This window comes from Nicotiana tabacum, chromosome 22, assembly GCF_000715075.1.
Source record: "Nicotiana tabacum cultivar K326 chromosome 22, ASM71507v2, whole genome shotgun sequence".
Taxonomy (NCBI): Eukaryota; Viridiplantae; Streptophyta; class Magnoliopsida; order Solanales; family Solanaceae; genus Nicotiana; species Nicotiana tabacum.
In genome coordinates, this window is record NC_134101.1 from 40117502 (window position 1) to 40144569 (window position 27068).

Below are 27068 nucleotides of genomic sequence, written 5' to 3' on the forward strand. Positions count from 1 at the left end.
TGGCCCACTAAGACAAAAAATAAAATTTCAGCATGTACTAATCCACCATAATAAGAGGAAAATGACAGGACAAAGACACAAAAGAAACGAGAAAAGGATTCCCCTCCCATTTTGAACTAAACGGTCCAGAGTCCAAGTCCCCACTCCCCAGGTTAGATCATGGTCAGGAGGCCATTTTAGTCATTTCACTTTCACTACCATAGACCCAAAATATTTCGAAGACCCGCTCAATAGAATATCAAAAGCTCGTATTTTGGAGGGATATACAAAGGGCGGCAAATATATTCGCCGGCCTGCACGTGACCCCCACACACTTCTCTCTCTCTCTCTCTCTCTCTCTTCCGATGTCGTCGTCAAGGCTCCGATCATCCATCTCGCCGTTCCGGTCTCGAAAATCGTCGTCGTCGTCGTCGTCTTCCTCCTCCTCTAAGCGTCCTACGACCCCTTCCTCTACTACTTCCTCCAAAGCTCCCACTCTACCGCCGGCAAAATCATCATTTTCTCCGTCGACTCCTAGCTCCGACGGTCCACCGGGTTCTTCTGGAAAGACTAAGGAGAATGTCACTGTTACCGTTAGGTTTCGTCCGCTCAAGTGAGTAATTTCCTTACATTTATTTGTACACTGGTCCTCCATTATCTGAGCTGTTGCTGATGATGACAAGTCGATTTTTTTTCATCTTTTGTAGTGCTAGAGAGATTGGTAAAGGCGACGAGTTAGCTTGGTATGCTGATGGAGATTATACGGTCCGCAATGAGATCAATCCCAAAATTGCTTATAGTTTTGGTTAGTCGTTTATGACTTGGTGGACCGTTAGCTTTCATTTTTCTATCTGTATAAATGTGTGGAAGTGTATGTTCTTGTAATAATAATGCAGAATAGTATGTTCATTCGTCAAAAAGTACTACTGATGTTGATGGAGGTACAATCATTCATGCATGGTTGTGTCTGGAATTCCAATTGTAACTGTTTTAATGGAGTTCCAGTGTTGGATTATTTTGTTCCGTTACTTTTTTTCGTTCTGCCTATTCCTAGGGTTCACTTGTTTGTCACTTTCCCACGGACATATCATTTCTTTTGCTTATTAGAAAAAGGAAATATCTTTCATACAGATAAAGTTTTTGGTTCTGCTACAACTACACGCCATGTTTATGATGTTGCAGCTCAGCATGTGGTGGGTGGTGCCATGGAAGGAATTAATGGTAATGACTCCTCCATATATGTTGAGTTTAACTTGCAACCTTATAACTGGAACAGAGCTATGATACATTCCAGCATTTTCTCTTTTATGTTGATAGTTCAAATAGAATTTAAAGTGTGTTGGCTCGTTCCTTTTTTTTTTTGGGGGGGGGGGGGGGTTTCGCGTTCACATCAACTTAATAGTAATTTTCCTTAACTGCAAACTATAAGATCAACATTACTTGTTAAGTTATACCATATTGTAAGTTGCTCGGACTCTCCAAAAATGTTGTTGTACCCGTGTCGGATCTCCAAAAATGTGTTTGGAGGTTCCGACGCACACCCAACAACATTTTTGAAGACTCGGAGCACATTTGTCCATACCGTAATATGTCTGTCTTGGAGAAAAAACAACCTTTATATCATAACTTTATTTCTTGACTTTCTTCTACCAAAGCAATGGCCGTCTTTCCTTCATCTTTTACATAAATATATCAGTCCATCCCTTGTTCCTTTCTGCATCATTTTTTTGGGAGCAAACCAGAGGATAATAATATTGTTGTACATACTGCGATGAAGTAATTTAACAAGACCTTTTACTTGTTTACAAAATTTGTAAGATTTTGCTTCCATCCATTCTTAGAGTGACGTGGAATCTAAAGTTACAACTCTTTAGGGAGTTTTTGGTTCTATGTTTTCTTGCTTTAATTGAGAAGGATAGTTTGGTCATTACTTTAAGAAACCATAAATTGTTGTATTACGCTTTGAAGCGTCGGACTGAACGTGTAAGTCATCAACTTGTACGGTATTGGGGCCAGTTAAGTGATAACTAAGAATTATGTTTTAGCCTTTTAGGCATTGTTGTCGCAAACTAAGGTGTGGATAGAGGGGAAAGTTTTGTAGACCAAAGACACTCATTCCCTCACATTTTGTCTTCCGCTTGGCACTTACATTGTTATTTTTGTTATATTTAAATGTTTTCCAGGAACCGTGTTTGCTTATGGTGTAACTAGCAGCGGAAAGACTCATACAATGCATGTAAGTCATTTCGTTAAGTTTTCATTAGTCATTTTAATTCCTGCCATGCTTTTTTGGTGTGTTCACTTGATTAAGATGATAGATCCAAAAGTGTACACATTTTGAAAATGAGTATATATCCAACATGTTACTCAATTTGCTTGAAGTGAAAAATAAAACATGCAGCCATCTAAAAGGAAATTAGGAAGGGAGTTTTCTCTTTGGCAGCTCTCGTCAAAGATAGAGTGAGTGGGGTGGAGTGGGGATTTGGGGAGTGTACGGGCCGGTAGGGGAAGGGTCCAATGTGTCTTTTTGGGAGGAACTGGCCAATATTATGGGGAATGGGACATTCCATGGGTTCTAGGGGAGACTTTAACACTATTAGATTCCCGGAGGAGAGATTAGGGTGTAGTGTGATTTCGAGGGCCATGGAGGAGTTTTCTGACTTCATCAATGATCACTTTCTCATTGACCTTCCTCTGTCAGGGGAAAGGTTTACTTGGGACAGGGCGGAGGATTCCAACTCAAGGTCTAGACTTGATAGATTCCTTACATCTCCCTTATGGGATGAGCTGGTGCCGAATGTGCTGCAGATTCCTTTACATAGGTTGACTTCAGATCATTTGCCTATTTTGCTAGATGGATGCAGAGGGAGGGGGGTGCGTGCTCCCTTCCGATTCGAAAACATGTGGTTGAAAGTGTCAGGATTCGGTGACAAGGTGAAAGAATGGTGGACAAGCTACGGGGTATCAGGAACACCTTCATTCCGTCTTTCGAAGAAACTCAAATTGCTCAAGGGAGATATTATTAGGTGGAATAAGGAGGTTTTTGGGAGAGTAAAGGTTAAAATGAGGGAGCTTATGCATGAATTGGGGGATTTAAAAAGAGGGGAAGGGGCGGGGGAGTTAGATGAATCTGAGAAAGAGAGATTGGGGGAGGTTAAGAGGGAAATAGTCGAGTTAGCAATAGCTCAGGAGACTAGTTGGCGGCAAAAATTGAGGGCGCTCTGGTTAAAGGAGGGGGATTCGAATACCAAGTTTTTCCATAGGGTGGCGGTCGCAAATCGAAGGATAAACTTCATAGCGTCCTTAGTTGTGGATGAGGTGAGGATTGAGGGAGAGGAGGAGGTAAAAAGGGGCGATAACGGGGTTTTATGAGAACTTATATAAAGAGGAAGCTAGTTGGAGGCCGACTTTGGGGGGAATAGAGTTCAATCATATAGGGGAGGGAGACAACGAGTGGCTAGAAAGGGTTTTCGAGGAGGAGGAGATGCACGAGGCTGTGTCGAGTTGTGTTGGTGATAAGGCCCCCGGGCCTGATGGTTTCTCCTTGGCTTTCTTTCAGCTATTTTGGGACACCATCAAGGGGGAGTTGATGGAAGCCATTGAATACTTCCATGCGAATGGTGTTTTCGAAAGAAGTATCAATGCTTCCTTTATTACTATTGTGCCTAAGAAAGAAGATGCATCTTGTATCAGAGACTACATGCCTATTAGTCTTGTGGGGAGCATTTACAAGATTATTTCTAAAGTGCTTTCCAACAGACTTAAGAAGGTTCTTTACATGACTGCTTCGTCCTCCCAGAATGCGTTTGTGGAAGGTAAGCAGATCCTGGATGCTGCCTTGGTGGCAAATGAACTTGTAGACTCCAGAAGGAAAAATAGAGAACCCGTCTTACTATGCAAGTTGGACCTTGAGAAGGCTTTCGACCATGTCAATTGGGAGTTCCTGGACTTCATTATGATGCGGATGGGATTTGGGGAAAGATGGAGGGGATGGATCAAGTTATGCATTTCCTCAGTCAGATTCTCTGTCCTGGTTAATGGTAGCCCGTGTGGTTTCTTTGGCAGCTCCAGGGGTCTCAGGCAAGGTGACCCTCTATCCCCATGTTATTCATTCTAGTGATGGATGCTTTGAGCAAAATGATGGATCGTGCGGCGGGCGGAGGTTTCTTGAGAGGATTCTCAGCTTCGATTGGGGTGCTCAGTGCCCGAAGAGTCTCACATTTGCTTTTTGCGGATGACACATTGGTTTTCTGTGATGCCGATATGGATTAGTTGACCTACCTGAAGCAGGTCTTGGTGGTTTCAGTTAGTATCAGGACTCAAAATCAACATTGGCAAGTGTGAGATTTTTCCGGTAGGTGAGGTTACTAATATTGATGCCTTGTCTGGTGTTCTCAGATGCAAGGTGGGCTCCTTTCCCACTACATACCTGGGCCTCCCTTTAGGCGCTTCATATAAGGATACTACTGTTTGGAATCCAGTAATCGAGCGGGTTGAAAAAAGATTAGTAGGGTGGCAGGTATTTGTCAAAAGGAGGTAAGGAAGTGCTTATTAAAAGCACTTTATCGAGTATGCCCACCTATTACTTATCCTTGTTGCAAGCAGCGGTGAGCATCACAGAAAAACTGGAGCGACTTCAAAGGAACTTTCTGTGAGATGCGACGGATGGAACTAGAAAGTTTCATCTAGTGAATTGGCAGACAGTCACTTCCCCAAAGAAGTGGGGTGGACTTGGAGTGAAAGATCTTAGGGTATTTAACAGAGCGTTAATGGGAACGTGGCTGTGGAGATTCGGGGTAGAAGAGCATGCTCTATGGAGGGAGGTCATAGTAGAAAAGTACGATTCAACGGGAAGGGGTTGGAGGACCAAGGCGATCACAACACCTTTCGGGTGTGGCATGTGGAGGAGCATCATGAAGAATTGGGAAGCATTCAGTGGCAACATCACTTACAGGGTGGGAGATGGAAGGAGAATCAACTTTTGGAATCATAGGTGGTGTGGAGAGGATACTCTGAGGGTCTCATTCCCCCACGTCTTCAGAGTTTCAAACCAGAAGGAACTGATGGTCCAACAGATTCGCAAAGAGCATGAGTGGGGGTAGTATGAAACCTCTCATTCAGAAGGAACATGCAAGATTGGGAGATTGCGGAGTTCCAAGATTTGTTGGCACTGCTATACGGGCAAGACATGCTCCAGCCATCCTGCGACTCTTGGAATTGGGGCTTGCGTGGCGATGGTTTGTTCACCGTAAAGTCCTTTTACCAGAGTATGTTGGTGAGAGAGGAGACCACTTTTCCATACTCCTCGATCTGGATTCCTAGGGCGCCCACGAAGGTGTGCTTTTTTGCATGGCTAGCGGCAAGGGGAGTGATCTTGACTGCTGAAAATCTCCGAAAGAGGGGAATTACACTTGTTAGTTGGTGCTACATGTGTAAAAGCTCAGGAGAAGAAGTTGATCACCTTATGTTGCATTGCCTTGTGTCCTCTGCTCTGTGGAGGGCAATCCTGAATCTTTTTGGTGTTCAATGGGTGATGCCAAGCACTGTAAAGGAAATGATATATAGCTGGGGTAGTTTTCGTAGAAGAACAAAGCAAAAGGCGTGGAAGTTCGCCCCGTTAGCTCTCATGTGGGTAGTATGGGGGAGAGAAATATGAGAGCTTTTGAGGAGATTGAGTCTCCTTTTTCACATCTTAAGAATAGTCTTTTATCTTTGATCGCTTTTTGGTGCACTCATTTAGCCCCTACTTGTATAGAAGATTGGGCGTCTTTTGTAGAGAATCATGTTTTGATGTAAATTCTCTACGCCTTTGGTATACTTCGTGTATACGGGAGTTCTCTCCCTTTTGATTAATACAATTTATCTTATCAAAAAAAAAGGAACCGATGTTTGCAAAGTTGTATAGGCAAGATTTTGTCACAAAGAATATGAAAAAGGAGAAAGAAGAGATTTGGGGAATGAACTTCTTGATTATTCCTCAAGTGATTGGAGAATTAAATAGTGTTTACAAAAATATAGACAAGAAAACCGTAGAATAAGTGAATAACTAATATATATATATATATCAAATTTCACCTCCAGCAGATTTAAGTATATATATATGTATGTATATATATATATATGTAAGATAAGCTACTTTTTTAATCTTGCCACTGATTCAAAGGAATATTTTTGAAGGCCTAGTTTTTTATCTCAAACTTTTAACTAAAGAAGATTTAAGTGCTGATGATTTTTTATTAGCATTGCCTGTAATTAGTATCATTCGCGTAAACTATCAAAGCTACTTCTTTGGCAAGGGGTGAGTGCTTAATTGATGTTAGTGGCCACTTTGACTATACAAAGCCATATTTGGAAGAAACATTTAAAAAGAGTGTCACCATACAAGAGGTTTGTTTCATGCAGAATGCTTGTTCATTACACTCACAGGAGTGATTTTCAATCAAGTGTTATGAATGTGCAAGCTTTGTTTCTTGATTTTGATTTTATTTGCTGGTTCTTGAATGTAAGAGTTATTTGTTAGCTCCGTGGTCAAGTTGGACAGAAATATATCCCTTTCCATCTGAAACATTTTGCTAAGCCTCTCATGTTATATAGGGGGAACAAAAGTCTCCCGGTATTATTCCACTAGCAGTGAAGGATGTCTTTGGCATTATACAAGAGGTACTATTACCCTGTTTTCACAGCTTAGTAAAAATTGATTCTGTAGTTTCATGAACTTTAATACTATTTGGAGAACATTTCTAGTTTAAAGCTGACTTTCAAATGTATTGTATCAGACACCTGGGCGGGAGTTTCTCCTTCGCGTATCCTATCTTGAAATATACAATGAGGTAAGCCAGACAGTAGTTTGATTTTAGCTGTAGCTTTTGTTCTCATCAGAGCAACATTTATGATAAAAATCAAGGTGATAAGCTGCTCAAATTGGCACATGTTAAAGGGTTTCATGCTTTCATTTTAAACAAATTTGCAAAATAAAATTGAAAACTCAGCATATTGGACATGATGGTGTCTTCATTTCTCATTTTAGGGTTCAATTCCAATGCATTGAGATTGACCTTACGTTCATTTTAGGTCATCAATGATTTGCTTGATCCAACAGGGCAGAATCTAAGGGTACGAGAAGACGGGCAGGTTTGTTTGAATGAGTCATATTCATGGCTTGCTGTGTTTTATTTCAAATTATGTTATCATATTATAAGCTTTCTTTAATCTTATTTTATGTGTCGTTCGTGGTTTTTTTATCCTCTATTCATATGCATTAGTTTCTTCTACTAATTTCTTAGAGCAAGCTACTCCCTAGAAGTTGAACTTCTGTATTTATGATCTGGTTAATGGTAAATTTACCAAACATTTTTAATGGATGTCTAAGCTAAGTGACACCCTAGAACAGAGGATTTCAATCGAAGCAAGTTTAATTATTTGAAGTTTTATTTGACATGGATTCACCGATTCAGAATAAATGCTTATGCTAATCCTTCTATTGCTTGCTATTGGGTCTGGTTCATGTTATAGGCATGGAACTAATTTCTTGTGTTAAGTGTCCCACTTTGGTTGAGAGAATGTGTTGCTGTCCTTTATATATCTTGGACAATCCTCTCATCGAGCTAGCTTTTGGGGTTGAGTTAGACCCAAGGTCCATTATATCAATGTTTGATGAGCCTATTTTCACACCAACTCTTTTTGTTCGCATTTTATCACTCTGGGCTTCTCTCTCAACTCAGTTTTTTATGCTCCCCCCCCCCCCCCCCCCGCATCCTTAATTTAACCCATCAATCCATTAATGTTTCTCCAAAAACACTTATTAGCTTGTTGAGCGTAATATCTCTCTCTATACTCAAGGTCCGCTCCTGTTGAACTCTTCTCTCAGCTTAAAAAAAAAAGGAAGTCAAAACAAATCAAATACACGTGCAAAGCCTTAGAATTGGAACAAGGAGAGTGTTAGAGAATGCAACACTTGTCCCTCATCAATTTTGTAAGGGGTTTAAATGATTTTGCCCTATTCCAACCATTGCCTTAAAATTTCGGTTGGATGTGGTGACTCTTTCACATGGTATTAGAGCTAGATCTATCCTTATTCTTGGTTTTACTCAGTGTTGAGCCCTGATGTTATGTTGTTCACGCCCCAAATGTTCCAACCTTGGGCGTCTGTGGGAGGGGGTGGTAAGTGTCTCGCATTGGTTGAGAGAAAAGACTGTTGTCCGCTGTCATGGGAAATCCTCACTTTATGAGTTATGTTTTTGGTGTTGAGATATGCCCAAGGTCCATTTTCTTAACATTTTGTACAATAAGATCATGTTTACATTCCCCAAAGCCTTGGCTGCCTGTTTTTCTTTTTATAGTTTCTTGGAGATTAACACATCTGATGTAGTCAGTAGCTGAAACTGATTGGTGTGGCGGCAAATATAATGGCATTTTTGAGGGAAAAAAAACAAAAGTGATAACGAAGTGCAGCAAGTCGAGGTGTAATATAGGAACAAAAAACCATGAAAGGGATTGAAAAAGCATCAATACTGTATACTTTGTATGACTAGCTCTTTTATCTTTTTCTTTTAATGATTAGCTCTTTATCAGCTATAATCATCGTGAAGTTATTGTCAATTTGGATTATCTTTTACACGGGAGGAACATAATAATCTTCATAGAATCTTATGCTTTAACTTGGATATTTGGATCTTTTAGTTGTCCACTTTTTCTCTTGGAATTGAATGGTCTTTACAGAGATTTATGCAGCATCTAAATGGAGATACGGTCCCTGAGTTGCAAGAGTACTGTAATTTAGTTTTTTGGGTCCAATGTTGCCTTTGAAGTCCTGTTTATTCTCTTTTCATTTGCTTCCATGTGGACTTCCTTTTCCATGTTCCAGTTTCTATTCTGAAAGGTGGTGAGGGAGCTATCTTTTAAGCAGTCAGTTATATTGATTCCTATGAAATTGGGAGCTCTTTTCCCTTTTACTCTTTGATGTGATTAGTTTTCTTGAAAGCTGCTTATCTTTTGAAGTTTTAACAATTTATTTGAAAGATGCAGGGGACGTATGTTGAAGGAATCAAGGAGGAAGTTGTTCTGTCCCCTGCTCATGCACTTTCCTTAATAGCATCTGGGGAAGGTTGTAAATCTCGTCTATTTATAATATAAAGAGATTGCTATCAGTACCTTCATGTAACAAGCCCATGTTGCTTTTACTCATTGCAGTTACCTATTTGTGATACTTTATATAAGTAATCATATTCTTTGATCAGAAGGCTGTGGTACTAATTCGTGCCAGAATGCCTTCATATTGGATTTACTGATGAACAGCACTAAAGAATTCGATATCTTAACATATTTTATACGAGTCTTGATTACATGAAAAAAGAGGTATTAGAAACTGCTGCTTATTATTATGAACCGCATCAGCCAAACCTTCAAAACATCTTCTATTTCTTCTATCTCATATATAGTGCAAATATTTGGTCTATATATTGGAAAACAATTGGCAATATTTGCTTAATTGCAGTTTCATCTACACCTATCTTGACATGTACTAATAAATATTCATCTCTCCCAAAAAATCGTGCCCATCCCCCCAAGCCATCTCCAATGAAAGCAAATTGCGCAATAATCAATTAGCTTGGTTTGTCTTCTTCAGGAAATCTTAAGCATTAATGTGACCTTGATATTCTTGATTTCTACTAAGTATTGATATGTCACCATTTCGCCAGATGCCAAGGGAAACTTCTTAACATGTATCTTTGGCTTTGATGGCACATTGAAACAGAGCACAGACATGTGGGTTCCAACAACTTTAATTTACTGAGCAGTCGGAGCCATACAATATTTACTTTGGTAATAGCTATCTCATTCATTCCCTTTTAAACTATGTTCTAGTGTATTCTTTGCATTCAGAAAATGACAAGGATGTCTTCCTTGCTGTGTTCTAGCTGATAAACACTTATCTAATTATTTGTCATTGGATATTCATAGATAATGATTATTATCCCATGTTCGAGTGTAGTTTTGTGTAGGACTAGTGCAGCATAAGTAAATGATGGAGGTGACGGAAAAACATTTTGCACATAGTAGCTCAATACTCAAAGTGAATAGTTCTGCAACACATTTAAGGAAAGTATTACCAAGTTCCCACTTGTGTACTCCGGTAATTTTGATATGTTTTGAAACTAAAGAATTAGGGGCAAAGACAAAATAGGTAATTAACTCAATGTGTTGTCTTGACTTAAGATCGAGATGCAATTTAACTAAAGCTGCCAGAGTTTGATCCTTGGCCAGAAATTGAGGAGTGAACTAGGATTTTTGAATGCCGTGTCTTTGGCTCATAAAGGAAAATTCATGAAATCATCTTCTGTTTGATTATTTATAAAATTAAAGTTGATCATGTTGCTGACTATACAGCAGATGCTCAATTTGTAATTATATGTATTTTTTTCTTTTGTCCCATTTTATGTCACAAAATGATTTTCCTTTAGTCAAATTTGCACTATCTAATGAGTGGTTTTCTGTGCCAGACAATTGAAAGCAGTTCACGAGGAGGAAATCAGGGGGAAGAAGTAGCTCTGTCGCAACTGGTAGCTAGTGTTACTTTTGGCTCATTTTGTTTTTGAAATTTACCTGTTAGCTATTTGATGTTATAGCCTATAGTTCACTAGACTATACATTTTCTTTCGACTAAAGTTTTCAGTATGGTATTCGGGTATTTAGAATTTATCTTCTCGTTCTGTCGTCACTATGCTGTTCATGCATGCTGTACTCAAATCTTCTTTGTAGCATCTGATTGATTTGGCAGGCTCTGAAAGTTCCAAGACTGAGACAACTGGGTTAAGAAGGAAAGAAGGTTCATTCATAAACAAGAGCTTACTCACTCTTGGCACTGTAAGCTATTTCTTTCGTATTTTTACTCATGAGAACTTCCCTTGTCTATATGTCTCCTTACGCTTCATCTGTCCCTTTCGTTTCCCCCAGATTGAACACTGAATTCTTCTTTAGAATGCACAAATTAATTGTTTCGGCCGTTACCTTTGGAGTACAGTGCTGGAATTTGTATATCGATTTATCAACATTTGATGATGCAGGTTATATCTAAACTAACAGATGAAAAATCTACTCATATCCCATATCGAGATTCAAAGCTTACACGTCTGTTGCAGTCATCACTCAGTGGACATGGTCTAGTTTCTGTAAGTTTTAGTAAATCAGCTTTGCCAGCTGTCAATTATCTTCTTACAGTGCTTTGAACCGAACTCTGAGTTTGAGTTGCATGGACTCCCCCTTCCCAATTTACCCCAGCAAAAGAAAAAAACCTAAGCACTGATTCACTCTTTTGGATTTTTCTAAAGCTCATTTGCACGGTAACACCAGCCTCCAGCAACACAGAGGAGACGCACAACACCTTGAAATTTGCACATCGAACTAAGCATGTGGAAATAAAAGCATCACAGAATAAGGTGAGGTTTTGTGGGGAAGCATAAGGAGCAAAATGCTGTTGCTATAACATAACCATCTGCATTGCAATTATACCTCATGTGTTTTGAACTATTTCAGATTATAGACGAGAAGTCTCTCATCAAAAAGTATCAGAGAGAAATATCCTGTTTGAAACAAGAGCTTGATCTTCTGAAGCGTGGCATTATGGAAAATCAGAAAGTGGGACCCAGTCAAGATGATCTGGTTAATCTGAAGCTCCAGGTATGTCCCATTAATACATACCAGTGTACTTGTTAATCTGAAGCTCCAGAGAACCTTTTTGTATATAGATGGTGTTAGTAACAGTCTCGTCCAACTGATCCACGTCTCTATCAACAGAGACTCCTGTTGACCTAGGACTCATGGAGCTCATCAATAAGATTTTTGCTTGCTTTTTAAAAAAAAACGACATCTCTGATTCCTCTCTCTCCATAGGGTCTAGATTATGCAGCAAGGGATGGTACACCTTTTTGCAGAGGAAATACCTTTTTTGTATAAAATTGTTGGGAAACTATGAACTCCCAAACAGATACACACAAGAAAATATGCAGAAAACAAAAAGCAGTGATCTCTTAAAAAAACTATACACAGAAAAAAAGAGGCAGCTTCCCAGGATATTAGGGCTTATTTTACATGCCTATTTAACTGGTGTATATTTTTCATTTTTTCTATATGTGATGCAGTTAGAGGCTGGGCAGGTGAAGTTACAATCACGATTGGAAGAGGAGGAACAAGCGAAAGCAGCATTGATGGGAAGGATTCAAAGATTAACTAAACTAATCTTAGTTTCTACAAAAAGTACAATGCAACCTGATATCCATGAAAAGCCTGGCCATAGACGCAGACATTCTTTTGGAGAAGATGAGGTAACAGCTAGCCTCTCTTACATAATGTGCAGTCTAGTAATCGAACTGATAATACTTTGTGTTACACAAGCATTAAAGACATATTACCAAATATAGAGCGCTTTATTTTGCTAAACGTACCCATATGCTCATAAAACCTCTATCATGATGTACATGTTTATCGTCATTGATCATGCAGCTGGCTTACTTACCGGATAGAAAACGAGAATACATGATAGATGAGGATGCTGGAAGCATTGACTCCGAACTATCAGCCGATGGAAGAGAGGGTGTCACAAACCTTGATGAATTGGTCAAAGATTTTAGAAGAAACAGAAGGAGAGGGATGCTTGGCTGGTTCAAGTTAAAAGTAAACTTTTAATATCTCTCAATCCTCTTCATATACGACCTTTTCAGAATGTGACAAGTCACTAGTGCACGATATAAATTTCTAATGCTACTGCAACAGTGAATCTCAATCACTGATTTCCAGCTGGTAAAATAGAATGTGAACGTTTCCTATTACGTAAAACAAAGAAGGAAAAGTTAAGCATGCAAGAAATTGGCATATGTAAGGTTGGGCGCAAAAGATTTAACTCTTAAGAAATATTAGCTAGATATCAGAAGAATATGATATTGCGGACAACAGGTGGATTAATCTTTTCTGGTTGGCATACTTTTGAGATACAAAAATCCATCCTTTCACTTTTGCGGGTTGGATAATGCACTGGAAGAATTTCCCATACCAAGACTTAAAATGGAAGAATAAATCTGTTATAGCATGAAATGGAACACTATTGTAAAAATCAAAAGGTAGATTGTGTAGTACTAAATGACAAAACAAAAGAAAAAGGAAAAGAGAAGCACAATAATATTCGTCTCCTAAGTATCAAAGTTTTATCCTGATATCCTCAGTGTTTGTCTTTCAACAATGATATGTATTCAGAAGTTAATTTTTTTTAGAATCTGCAATCTTATAATGATTATTTCCTTGTTCTAGAAATAATATGTTCTAAGATACTAATGATTTACCGTCTTGGTATGATGTCAGTGGAAGACATTTGACTCTTAGATAAACATACTAATGCATAGTTTATGCTACAGAAGCCTGAAAATCTGATTGGATCATCACCAAGTGCTGATTATGAAAGCTCGGCAAGTGGTTCACCTGCATCCTCGTTGAAGTCATTGCAAAGTAGAGTTACATTCAGTGATATGAAGGAAGGGCGGAGAAGATCTGTTAATAAGCGAGGGGATGATGCTCCAGCGGTAGACTTTGTCCCAGATAGAACCCAAGCAGGTGATTTGTTCAGTGCAGCTACTGGAGGTCGACTTCCACCAGTAAGTTCTTCTAATTTTGTTTTAATTTCTGGTTAGTTGATATGAAGAATGAAGAAAAGCAGATTGGATTTTTTTTTGTAGAACTTAGTTTGTCTTGTGTAGTTGATGGAACTAGATGACATGTTTTACCTTGTTTCTTCAATAATATGTAATTTACTAAAATGTAGTCGATCCAGTAAATTCATTCATGTGTTTTACCCAGCTGGTTTCTTGCAGTTATTTTAACAAATTCTCAGCTCTGCACCCACTCCTTCAATCTGAGTTTGTCCTCTTATCTATTAAAAAAGTTTAAATTTATACAAAATTAAGCATTTTTTTTTTTTATAAATTTTAAAGAAGATTCTTGCCCGTTCTTAAAAGCTACCTTATGTTAACCCATGGTTTTCTTTACTTGTTGTGCTAAGACAAATGGCATGTTATCTGGTCCTCCTTAGTGTCTTCATTAACTTTGAGGAAATATCAGACGTTTTAGCTGTGGTAAGGCCTCAAACTCATTTATATTCTGCTGTAAGAGTTGATTACGTGGTTATAGATGCTTTTTCCAGATGTTCAATCTTCAGTTGGAGCAGTTGGAGTTATAGGTGTTTCTTTTTAAATAGGTAGAGCTGGAAACCTTTGTTTAGAGAACTGCTTAATTTTTTCTTCGGAAGTAATTAACTTAATGCATGTGCTACTGGTGCCTTTAAGATGCAAGATCAAATTCACTTCAGGTTAAAGAGGCTTAGAAACAGAAAGATACAATTGGCTTCCAGGTTTTGTATGTCATGACATCCCCCAAAATCATGTTCTTTGTGCACTCTATAGGTTGTTAATGTATGCTAAACTGTCAGCTTGTATGCAATCTCATGGATAATGGTTTTATAGTTGTCTTCTGCTTATAACTCTGCTAAGATGCTCAATCTTCTTCTGCAGACTGGGACCACTGTAACTGATCAAATGGATCTTCTTCACGAGCAAGTGAAGATGCTAGCTGGTGAGGTTGCATTATGTGTTAGTTCTCTTAAACGAGTATCAGAGCAATCAGTTAAGAGTCCTGAGGACTTGCAGCTTCAGGTTAGCCATTTATTGACGTTGAACTTTATAATCTTTTCCCAGATATGATGGATATTGAATGTGTATATGAGTAATCATACCTATATAATTGTCTCATGATTAGGAGCAAATGCGAAACTTAAAGGATGAAATCAGAGAAAAAAATTTTCAGATGCGTCATCTGGAGCAACGCATGGTTGGATCAGTAGAAATGACACCGCTGGGTTCACTCAATATTGAGATTTCTCAGGTGAATTTAAAAAAAAGTGATGCTTAATACATATAAATCTTTGGAAAAGTTTGGAGTTTTATAGGAGCATACATACTTATAGTGAACCTCTGAAGCAGCTACCTAATCTAGAACAGGGCTAAATTGATGAAGTCCATAATCCTTTAGCATTTTGATGGATTGATGACCAATGCGATTCAATTGGAATTGGGCCAAGTTCAGTAAAACCTTTATTCTTTTGCTTTTTCTGCATTTGTTGGTTTGGTTCACAATAGGGAGGGTTCCAGTGTTCACCCAATTTGAACGAAAAAAACCATCCTTTTTTGAAGGCTTGTTTGATCTTCTTGAGCTCATTCTTGTCATTTTTCACCTCCATCTCTGACAAATACTCTTCTTGTAGCATATTCTTTAAGAATCTTACAGTTTCCAATATGACCATAGCCCTAAACCTAGGTCAAAGAAGTTTCTAGGAAGTAAAATCCCTAATGAACTCTAATATAACTCCCTGGCAAACTGAGTAATGCAAAGTTTTAATTGAACGGGACTGCCTAATTTACCTGGAATGGCGTATGTGTATTCAGGGCCTTACATTCTGCTAGCCTGTGCTGCACTGAAGGTTCATGTCCATGCTGTTGGGAATTGTAGCTTATAGTTGGGTAATTACAACAATTCACCAAGCCTTGGTGATTATAATCATCTGTATCTTGCTGTATATCCTATACGTACCCTTTCGACTGTAATTGTCCAGCATCTGTTGATACCTCTTTAGTGAGATCAATGGTTGCCTATCAAAAGATACGAGCAGGCAATTAAAGAGGAACACTATTCACTGAAATGTGTCCTGCTCCTAGACCAAACAGGAGAGTAAGAGAGATGGAAGAACAAAAGGCTACGTTATTGCTTGCAGGACACATCCCAAGTCCATGACTAGTTTCTTACCATGTGTCGTTTCTTATCACAGAATAGCATTTGAATTCTGACTTTACTTAAATATAGGCATTGTCCAAGCTAGCTGCTCAGCTAAATGAAAAGACCTTCGAGCTGGAGGTATGGTCAAGTTTTTTTTGAGCTGGTTTAGACTCAAACATTTGATATTAACTACCTAATTAAATGCTGCTGACTAACTCGACTAAGTTTGTCATCATGAAAAGATTAAATCTGCAGACAACAGAGTACTGCAAGAGCAACTAAACATGAAGGTAAAATTGTAGTCTTTCTATGATCTGCTATTCAGATGTTACATTCTTCTGAACTCTAATGAAAATCTTTTGGTCCCTGAAGATGTCCGAGAATTCTGAGATGCAAGAAACTATCCTTCTGCTGAGGCAACAACTTGATTCCTTATTATCAGAAAAAAGTTCTGCGTGCCAGCAACAGGATGCATATCATGACGCTGCCACACTAGCAGTGTATTCGGATGAATATACAGAAGCTAAACTCGAAAGGGAGGCTGGGGTTTGTTCATATGAAGAAAGAATTCCGAATGAAAGTACTCAAACTAGTATTATGATATCAAATGAAAGACTTGTGCATGAAGTCCCCAATGAATGCAGTATTGATGCATTCTTGAATTCTCAGCTTCTTTCACAGGTAGGCTTTCCTTTAATTTTATGCTTTTGATGCAATTTTTTAAAATATAATATATTTCATGTTTTTCTCTTCGTAGGCTGCTGAGATAGAGTCCCTGAAACAAGAGAAGGAGCAAATTGTTGAGGAGAAGGAAGGGTTAGAAATTCACCATCAAAAGCTAGCTGAGGAAGCTTCTTATGCAAAAGAGCTGGCAGCAGCAGCAGCAGTTGAGCTCCGAAACTTAGCTGAAGAGGTAACAAAGCTCTCTTACCTAAATGCCAAACTCGCTGCTGAAAAAGATGCGCCTTGCAAAAATAACTGCTGTAGGAGATCTGCTTCATTTGATATGAAGCAAAATGGTGATGGTGGAGGTCGACCTGATGCACATGTTAGGAAGACAGAAGATTTTTTATCGGTGGATGAGTTGGAGCAAGAGCTGAATGCACGACACCAAAGAGAAGCTTCTTTGGTTGCTGCATTGTATGAGAGAGATAAAATGGAAAGTGAACTACGAAAACAACTTGATGATGCAAAAAAGCGAGAAGAAGATATGGAGAATGAGCTTGCCAATATGTGGATACTTGTTGCAAAGATGAGGAAATCTGGTCCTGTTCCTGAGACTGTCTCATTTGAGGGGTCTGATGTGTCTAATATCTTGGAAGCAAAATTAAGAAATGACATTTCCTTGTCCAATGGTCATTTGGAGAAAAAATTTAATAATAGTGAAAAATTTGAAAACATTCCTGCTGTGGATGCATTGGAACTATTGAAGTATCGTTACCATAAGGAAAGGAAAAGGTGCAAGGAACTAGATGATTTAGTTTCAAGATTAAAGGTATGTTCTTCCCCATTTCCGCGCCTTATTTAAGTTGGTGTCTGAATAATATGCTTTTTCCCAGAAGCTACTACCTTGCTATTACCTCACCGTGTTTGTAGAGCAATGGATGAAGAGCAGACTTCTAAAAACTCCAAAGAATGAAGAATTCCTTAACAATTTTTGAGTGAGAGAGAAAGAGAGAGAGAGAGAGAGAGAGAGAGAGAGAGAGAGAGAGAGAGAGAGAGAGAGAGAGAGATTTTGAGAATGAATCAAAGATTAAAGAGATCCATCACAGAGTTAGACAACTTCATAACTGATTCTAACTGAATTCTTGAATGCTACTAACCAACTAATCTGTGAACGTTGTAGCTAACTAACTAATTCTGTGAACTACAAACACTTTCATCAAATGACTATTATTTGGCTAGCTTTGATTGGGAGCTTCTCTAGTGTTTGCTACTTCTACTGTTTTTTGATATCAATGAGTTTTTTTTCCTGTTCTTGTCTGCTCCATGCTTCATTTACTATTCCTAACTCTTGATTTATAGCCTGGTGTTTGGAAAATAAAAACTGGCTCTTGCAATTGAAGCTAATTAAGAAGAATTACCAGAGCAATTAACTATGAAATTGAAAAGTAATTATCAATTTTTCAATTGAGGTTATATTTTTGTGGGCGTGTTGCAACTACATTTTAATGGTGTTTGATTTGAGTTGTTAAGATTTATAGTCATTATTCTTTAGTGGATGCCGAAATTAATAATTTTAATTGCAAATATGTTGGGTAACTTTTTTTCTCTCTAAATTGTGAGCTTTACTATAAAGAACTGTGAGCATTGCTTCTTGCTTAAAGACTCAGGAGTCTTGTGCTTGTCGCATTTTGCACTCTTCACTTGAGACACAATGTTATCGATGCGGCATTTATTTGGACATCACTAGATAAATCACATTTTTACTGGATTTAGGGTGATGATTTGGGTGGCTTGGATATTAATGCACTCGAAGAGCTGCAAAGCCTTCACGTTGAGGCCATTACCAAGATTTGTCGTGCAAAGGTTAGAGCGCTCCCTGCATTAAGTTTGTTAATTGACTGAAACAGTAAATGTTTTTTCCACTTTTGTTGTGATTCTGTTAAGTATCTTTAGATCAATTGTCGCTGTGTATTTTGCTCATGTCGTCTTCCCAGAATTTCCATCTAAAATTCTATCTACCAGGAAGAACTGATGATGCTTTTTGAGTCGTAGTAATATATGTTCCATCAAAAAGACCACTAGTCCTAGATAATTCAATCTTACGTGTGTAATTCTTCAATATATGGTTTATTTAATGAACTAAAGATATTTAAGGGACACCGCTGTGGTATTCTCAGTGCTAGGTTCTCCAGATATGAACCTCCTAAGCAAATCAAATATTTGAAAGTTTGATAATTGACTAAGTGGAAGAATTGTCTACATGCCTGTGAAAACTCACAGATTGACATCTGTAGCATACATAAACAGATCTACATGGAAAAGGAGGTTCACAGTTGAAAGCTTAATGTAGTTTTTGGTGTCCTCGTAATCCAGCTTGGAGAGCTTTTCCCAAGACATGGCTTGTAGATTTGCAGTGTAGCTAGGAGCTGATTCGCTCATTACTCTAGGATGGTTTCAGCTGGAGCCTTGACTGTTGAAATGCAGAAAACATTGATTATGTGTTTTTCCCTGTCCAACCACAGGTTAAAACACAATTGTGTCACTACTTTATGGTTATTGTTGTCTTGAAAAATCTGTTGTTGTGCATACCATGCAATAATTCATAGTTCCTTTTATTTTTAATCTTTCCATGAGGGTCTGGTCGCATTGAACAAAAGTCTACGGCTGTTCATTAGATTTATTACCTTCTGGAACTTGGCCAGCTGATCCATCATCTTTCCGGGATATCAGAGTCATTGAAGCTACAGCTGCTTCAGATAAGGGTATCGATTTTTCTTGTGATTACCAGTGAACTTATAAATGTCTTGGAAAGTTCAGCACTCCCATGAGCAGTATAAGAGAATTTAGTTACATTTTTTATTGAGGATGTCTGCCTGGTCTTTATTGGTGTGTGGTATTAGGTGTGGATCAGTTGGTATCTCGTATAAGGTTGTCGAGACTAAGGGTGACAAGTGGGCCGGCCCGGTCCCGCAGGCCATGGTCCCTAAATAAACGGGCTAAACATGCTTTTTCTAGGAACCGACCCGGGACCGAGCCCACTAACTCATAATCCCTGGTTAAACGGGTCGGGTCCGCGGTCCAAACGGGCTAAATGGGCCCATCGCTAAGTAGTAATTTTTTTTTAATTAAATAGAACTTAGAGACAAAGATGTTAAAAAAACATTCAAGGCAATGCCTTGTAATTTTATTATAGAATTGTGACCTAACTTTTTAATTCAAATTTAAAGACAAAAATATTGTAAAAAAATATTCAAAGCAATCTCTTGTAATTTTATTATAGCAATAAAAAATATGGCAATATCTTTCTTAGTTTTCCTCCCCCCTATGGAATGAGCACAACAATTTATATGAGTAAATAAATAGCTCAAATATTGTTCATATTCATGCTTATATTTATAAATATTGCTCTTTACGGTTGTGCGAGGAAAACCTTTATAAGTAGGATTATAAATTTTTCTAATGTAATGCACAAACGCAGTGTCAGAAGGAAAACTATAGGGTAAGCACATAACAGTTACCAATTTTGCCAGTTCTTCCCGATCTTTTCTTGGATCATAATATAAAATACCACCGGTAATAGTGTTAATTCCCGGTTGAAATTGATTTGAACCGGTACAAGGGTCAGTCTGACTAGGATTAGGTGCACTTTTTCCCTCGGCCAGAGCTTTCAGACGTTGATATTTGACGTTATCATTAGGGTATTTTTTTTATGTGTCTAGCCAAAGATCCCGTCCCCGACCACGTTCTCACATATTTAAAGCTAACTTCATACTACAAGTTTTACACTTAGCCTTATTTTTTGAAACTAGTTGAGTAAAAAGTGGCCAAACAGAAGATGTTTCCTGCCGTTTGATAGGTTCTCTAGAAAAAGTAGGGACAGTGACAAGAGTATTAGATGGGTCATCATTTGGATTAGCAGCGTTATCACTAGTTGGATCAACACCAGGAGCAGGACTAGTGGGTGTATCATCTTCCGGTTTAGTTTCATCAAGGTCAATTTCCTCATCATCATTTTTATCAATAGTATTATAATTATTAGAATAGAGAGCATTTATTAATTCATGGTTTAAAAATTCACTGGGTGCAATATTATGGCAAAATTCAGTGTCGCTAAATTGTAATAAACTATTATCGGTATCAAGAATAGCAGGTGTAGGACGGCTACGAGGTATGGTTCGGGGAGCTGGGGGCAGGGTAGGAGGAACAACAGTATCACTAGATTTGCCAGTCTTGGATTTTCCCTTATTCTTACTTTTACCAAAAATATTCCTTAAGGAAGACATCTTAGTTAATCAAGTAATAGCAAATGAATAAAACAAACAAAACTATAATATTAAGACTTACGAGTTGGAACGAGTTTTCCGAATTGACGAACAACTTGTTGAAAATTGATTATTGATGAAGACTAAGACTCCAATTCACCAACTTCATAATTTTTTCACAAATTGTAACAACCTCAATATTTTTTGACTATAAATACACTCTCATTTTCCTTAGTCGGTCGGGTTGGGCGGTCCCGGCCCAACCCAGTTGCTAGCCTTAGTCGAGACAATTAATATTTTCTTCTAAGCATATTCAAATGTCCTTCCATAAGTGCATAGGCTTACCTCTTGTTTTTCCCTCTGGATCAGGAAGAGATGGTAATTTGAAAAAGAATATCTTGTTTTAACTGGAAAAACCTCTTAAAACTATTTTTTCCCAACTTGGGACTTACAGTGACATTTATTTCTTCTGAATATGCAGTGCTTAATCGATGTTCTATAGCATTTTGCTTGGCGTTCCTTGACCACCCCCGAACATCTAAGGTGAGCTTCCCACAACTAACGCAAATAGACTTTATTCTTCAACGGCCTGATTATGTTTTCTCTAGAGATAGATATGTTATTCGGTCCCTATGACTAATTGATTAAATGCATCGGTAAGATAATGACATGATTTAAAACCTTCCGTTCATGAAATTGACTTGCATTTTTATTCAGTGAAGTTTGATTTCTTTCTCGATTTTCTCTGTTAACATAATCGTTAAATGTGTTTAGCTAAGGCTGGTCTCCAATCTCATACACTTAGCAAAATGAGATGTAATCAAACCCTGATGTTTCTTGGTTGAGTAGCTGAAATAAATTGAATGTTGTAGCTGAATGGGTCATTGAAGTAGCCAATCATACAACTCTGCAAAAAAGTTTCTCTCGCCTTTAACTCAGAACCTGCTGCTTGAGTCACTACCTTGTCCGGCCATTGATATATTCTGGCAGCTTCAACAAAAGGCTTTGTGTGAATATCAGCAAAATGATTGATTTTGTTGTTTGAAAGTTTCCCCAGGAATCTCAATATCTTGTCTGCAAAATCTCCCCAGCCCCTGTTATGTTCATCTTCCGGAACAATGATTGCATTGCTTCTATCTCCCACCCAAGTTTCAATTCTGACAAAACGGCCATAACTGTTGAAGTTCTGATACACTCAGTAAATGTATGTTTGAACCTTCCTTCCCCAACGTCTACATAAGTTCCCTGTACCCCTGGATGCTAGAGCAAGAGATTCACAAACCCAGCGCAGATTCTCTTCATCAATGTAGATTCTGCTCGTAAATCTCCTGTTCCTTTCTATCAGTGTATACCATCTAATTCGTCCTTCATGATTCCCTGCCAATTCGAATGATTTAGAGCCAGATGTGAAGAAAGTTCTTTCCCCCATGATTTGAAATCACCGGTGAAGATTTACACAACATGTTTCAGAAGAGAGAGAGAGAAAGAGGAGAGAGAAGAGAGAATAATTGACCTTCCATCAATAATTTCAGTAAAAAAATTCTGTTCTTTTTAACATTATTTGGTTCCTTAACTTTGAAACCCTCCCCGCTGTCCCCTGCGGGTCTTCTTCCTTAAGCAAAACAAACAAAACCCAGCTACACTTTGGATCTAAAGTTGCAGATATTTGTGTGAATGGCACTGAGGTCAAACATTCCAGTGGGTCTAGGAATTATTATTTTTATTATTGAGATTGGATTTTGTAGAGTTCTTAAAATGATAGGGGTGATGAAGAAGAGGAGGTTTTAGAAGAAGAGTTTTGGTTGTTGATGGAGGAAAAAGAGAAGGGTTTAGTGGGTGGGGATTGTGTTTGTTGTTGGTGGTGGGGTGGGTATGAGGATTTGATGATGAGAAGAAATAGGGGAAGTGGGTTTGGATTTGGGGCAGAGATGGAGGAGTTTTATGGTGGCTGCCATTGTTGTGATAGCTGCCATTGTTGAAGAGTTTTTACATGCCTTGCAAAATAGAAAGAGGCGAAGTGAGATGCTAAAGGTATACTTGTAAATTTAAGTATTTTATTTTTTAAAAAATTTTATTAACACGTGTCATGATTTTATTGGCGCGTGATATCACACATATTCTGAAAAACTGGTCAAGAAAAAAGTGGTGTGTCTTAGCTACTTTGGAAAGGTTGAGTGTGTAAGGTGACTTTTATTCCCAGAAAGTATCACACAGGGATTAGTTGTATAGTTCAGGCAGGTTGAGTGTGTAAGGTGACTTTTGTTCCCAGAAAGTGTGTATAACAGGGATCAGGTGTATAGTTCAGTATTTTGCCTAAATAATATACTGAAAGCGTTAAGAGTTTGGGATGTTCTGAGAAACCAAAACACAGATACGAAAAAAACATGCAAGGAGATTTTAAGAATTGAAGTTCATTTCTGTTTGTTCAGAAGCCCATCTTCGTAAGCATCTGAATTCTGCGATTCAGCACTAATGCCTTACTCCTTTGTGATTTCGTCATTAAATTTCCAAACTGCCAGTTGAACTCATTTGAGTTTACTATTTCATCTTATTATATCTTAATGTAGTATGTAAGAAATTGTTTTCAGTTTCTATCTCATATTTGGTTTCCATTTCTCGCAGGTATAAGCCTAGTGTATTGACTCAATTCAGATGTAACGTCAACTGGTAAACTCATCGTCTATCGCCAAAACTTCATACAACCAGCAATCACGATGGGGAACCAAAGTGTATATCTAACTGAAAGACTCAAAGCCAGGAGAGGATTCGTTGACTAGTGATGTGCGCCAGACCTGTACTATTATTTGTATTTGGTATACACCTTATACCCTTAGTGTAGATCATAGGGAACATTTCAGTAAAACGTTTGTACTCCCAATGACTGATCAATTATAGTTGTTACTCTACAACATGTACAGAAAATGGCTCGAAGCCCACATTAGCTTCACTTTGTCACCTTATTTTCTTGCCTGCTGCTTCGAAGAATCAAACTTTGCAGGACATGTCTGTCCGAATATGCCCATGTTGGTAGGGTATGCATCATAATAATCTTCTCCATAATCACGACTGATGCTGTTCATGAAATGAAAATGTTTTCTGGTGAGGAATACACTATCCAAGTAATGTGAGAAGCAAGAGAATGTAAATAAAGGTTATGGGAATACGGTAGCCTATTGCAGTTTGCTGGAAGCCATCCAACCCGTTGTTTCTCGTTATCGTATATCACCATTTTGTCCAGTAGAGAAATATCTGTAGATGAAAAAAATAATCAGAAAGCTTATTAAATGCACAAAGAACTTGGATACCAACTCTTATCAAAATCTAGTTTCCCCCAAGTATTTATGCAGATAAAGAACTGCATTTTCTCTTCATTTTGTTGATGCTATTGTATCGTTATTTGTAAATGTTAAAACACAACCTTGCAAGTAAGCATGGATTCATTTACAGGACACTGGTGGAGACTGATTTTGTACCTCCAATCACATTATAATTTCCTAATCCAACTTCTGTACCATTCAATATGCCCAAGCATACATTACCATGCTCCTGAGAGAACAAGAGCAGAAATCAGTTATTGATATAGTCCAGATATAATGGAGCAGTTTAAAAGTTGCATACCGTAAGTATAAGATAGGCCTCTGGCTGGAGTTGAAGCTCAACATTCTTAGCTTTCATGAAACTCAGCGTTAATGGCTTGAAGTAGCTCGTGGCATCATTAACAGATTTGAAGGATTTGGAACCATTCCAGCACACAGGAAGGCTTTTTGTCATCCACTGCATCAGTCAGCTGCTTTGCATTTATGTTTTTCTTTATCTGAAGATAGATTATTGTAAGTGCACAGACAGAATGTCAACTATTTCGAATATAAAAACACTTCCACATCTTACCGAAGATACCAAAATATCGTAAGCTTCAGAATTCAAGTAACTGAAGGTACTTCCACTGTCAAAAATTAGAGGAAAACCCTTCACTTCTGTGGCCTGTCCATCAAAAAAGAGCTCTGCTGGTCCCAAAGAGTAATGCTTTCTGAAATCATAGTAATACATCAACATCTTGCTCAGAAAGTTCAAATTGCTCCATATAAATCCCTATAACATAGCAGAGGACATACTCGGAAGATGTTCGCATGATTGGTGTCCAAGCAATTCCAGATGAGGGAAGAACATCATCGCCAAAGAAAAGAAACCCTCCACCTTGCCCACTTAAACAGTGACCCACTACATTTCGGATAAGACCCAAGCCACTCAATTGTGATACAATGCTTGATTTTCCATTGCCCAGACCAAGAATTCCATCGGTAAAAGGTGGATGAGTAAAAACTGGAACTTCTTGATTGTAACCACAACTGCAAAAGACGACTCAATTAATTTTTCTCTTTTGGCAAGGCAAACAATTTCATCGATGAATAACAACTTGGTGTCAAAAACTATGTAAGATGACTCAATTCAGGAGCTCATCTGTTGGCAAGGCAAACAATTTCATCGATGAATAACAACTTGGTGTCAAAAGCAAGGCAAACAATTTCATCCATAAAAAACAACTTGGTGTCAAAACTATGTAAGATGACTCAATTCAGGAGGTCACAAATTAGAAGCATCACATTTTAACAAAAGAATGTGAGTGAAAGAACCAAAAAGGCCTCGAGAGTTAAAATTTTTAAGGTCAAATAAAGGTATACTAAATGCTTCTCACCCAAATACTAGATGAGGAACAACAATGCTACCATTGGTGAATCGTAGTGGAAAAGCGTCTTTGACTAGAACTCCCAAGGATGAACCACGATCTGCATATGCAACCTCATAATCACATTGCTCATCCGGGCCGTGACAAGGATGGTTCTCGGGCCAGTGAAGGGACGTGCATACAGGATCCTTACACGTGACAACATTTTCATTTGGTTTGTAAAGACTGTGAGGGGCCTGCCATGGCGCATATTCATGTGTACGTTAAGACAAAATAGACTAATGCTTTAGGGTTGAACGTGCATTTATATAATGACATACAAATATCAGATGAACTCATGGTCTTTCAGGATGACTTTTACTTCAAAGATTTTAAGTTACAGACAAGGAAAAGGCAGTAATATACCGGGGTGCATTTCGCACAAGGCGCATCACACTGCAGCCAAGTTAGGTCACTACCAGTGTCTATATCAAGAGAGTAAGGTTTGGGAGGTTGGCCAACCTCAAGTGTCACCTGATAATACCTGCACGTAAAGAGACCACCTGGATTTACAAGAAAGAACATGGATAAAAATATGTTTATTTCAGAATTTCAGACAGAAGAAAAAATATGAATGTCAGATCTTGAAAATTACAGATAATCTTTTATTTATCTAATTCTTTTGGTTTTTTAATAACGGTGGTGTTTGGGCTAGTTTATGTGCACCTTGACTAATCCACCAGAAACCTGCTATCTCCCACCATTACATGTATTGGATAACTCTGTCTACAAAGCTTAGACACGGGAAGCAATCACTTAAATCAGTCACAACTTTCCCTTCAGCACTTGTACTTTCATTTAATATCTATCAGCTAAGATTCAGAAGGAACTCTATTGTCCACAATTATAAAGTAGAAAGTAGGAATTTGTGCCTGATCATCTGTTTGACTAATATTAGAAATCCCTTCTTTTCACTGTATTGGCCCCAATTCTCATATATTTCCCCCTTTTCTCTTCAAACTATTCTTCAATTTCTTCCCAATCAGCAAACAATATAAGTATGATTGACCAGCCAACACTCCTACTATTATTACAAACCATAATAAGTATCAACTATCAATAGAGTTTTGTTTCATACAATATTGACTACTACAGTACCAGTTAGTAAACCAAAGCAATATAAACCAGCATTACTAAAGAAACATCCATGATTTATAATGATCCAAGATAACCCTTCAAGAATTGACGAACTTTAAACAAGTAAAAAACTTTAAAAAGCTCACTGACAATCAAGATTCCAAAATAATGAAAACACATAAAATCACATTGACTGAACATCACAAAGAAAGAAGTGAATACCCTTTAGGATATACGTTTCCAGCGAGAGGGAACACAATAGAAGAACCAGATTTTAGCTGCTGCTTCTTCCATATGGGACGAGGCAGATGAAAGGCAGAGAAGCAGCTCTGAAACAAAGCGGATAGAAGCAGAGAGTACAACACCAACAGCATGCAAAATGGTGCTTTCCACTTCCCGTTCATGGTGATTTTTGGACAGTGGACTAAAATTCAAAAAGGAGTTGAAGCAAATCCTGAAAAGGGTCTACTTTCTTGATCTCGAAAAGCTTAGCAAAAAGTTCAATTCGTACTAAGGACAAAGAAAACGAAAGAGTTGCTCCATTTGACCGT

General features: G+C 38.2%; 1 protein-coding gene and 1 pseudogene across 6 annotated transcripts; one reads left to right on the plus strand and one right to left on the minus strand.

The window, feature by feature from the left end:
- Window positions 1–118: 118 nt before the first annotated feature.
- On the plus strand, window positions 119–23623 carry LOC107764343 (kinesin-like protein KIN-7C, mitochondrial). 6 transcript variants are annotated; one of them, XR_012705491.1, is made up of 27 exons: window positions 119–592; window positions 687–784; window positions 1111–1200; window positions 2163–2215; window positions 6574–6639; window positions 6756–6809; window positions 7051–7110; window positions 9004–9082; window positions 9734–9801; window positions 10479–10538; window positions 10738–10842; window positions 11043–11147; window positions 11307–11414; window positions 11512–11655; window positions 12117–12299; window positions 12478–12648; window positions 13383–13619; window positions 14532–14672; window positions 14776–14901; window positions 15877–15927; window positions 16032–16079; window positions 16162–16470; window positions 16547–17284; window positions 18229–18318; window positions 18829–19217; window positions 21199–21260; window positions 23340–23623. XR_012705491.1 is itself a non-coding variant. In XM_075244978.1 (26 exons), exons 1-25 carry the CDS (start codon window positions 345–347, stop codon window positions 21217–21219), a joined length of 3453 nt encoding a protein of 1150 aa, XP_075101079.1. In that variant the 5' UTR covers window positions 119–344; the 3' UTR covers window positions 21220–21260; window positions 23340–23623. The 6 variants fall into 6 exon arrangements, 4 of the variants coding, with proteins under 4 accessions (XP_075101079.1, XP_075101081.1, XP_075101080.1 ...); XR_012705492.1 differs by having other exon boundaries at window positions 241–592; window positions 12132–12299; XM_075244978.1 differs by lacking the exon at window positions 18829–19217.
- LOC107826676 (aspartic proteinase Asp1-like) lies at window positions 23565–27068 on the minus strand (annotated as a pseudogene).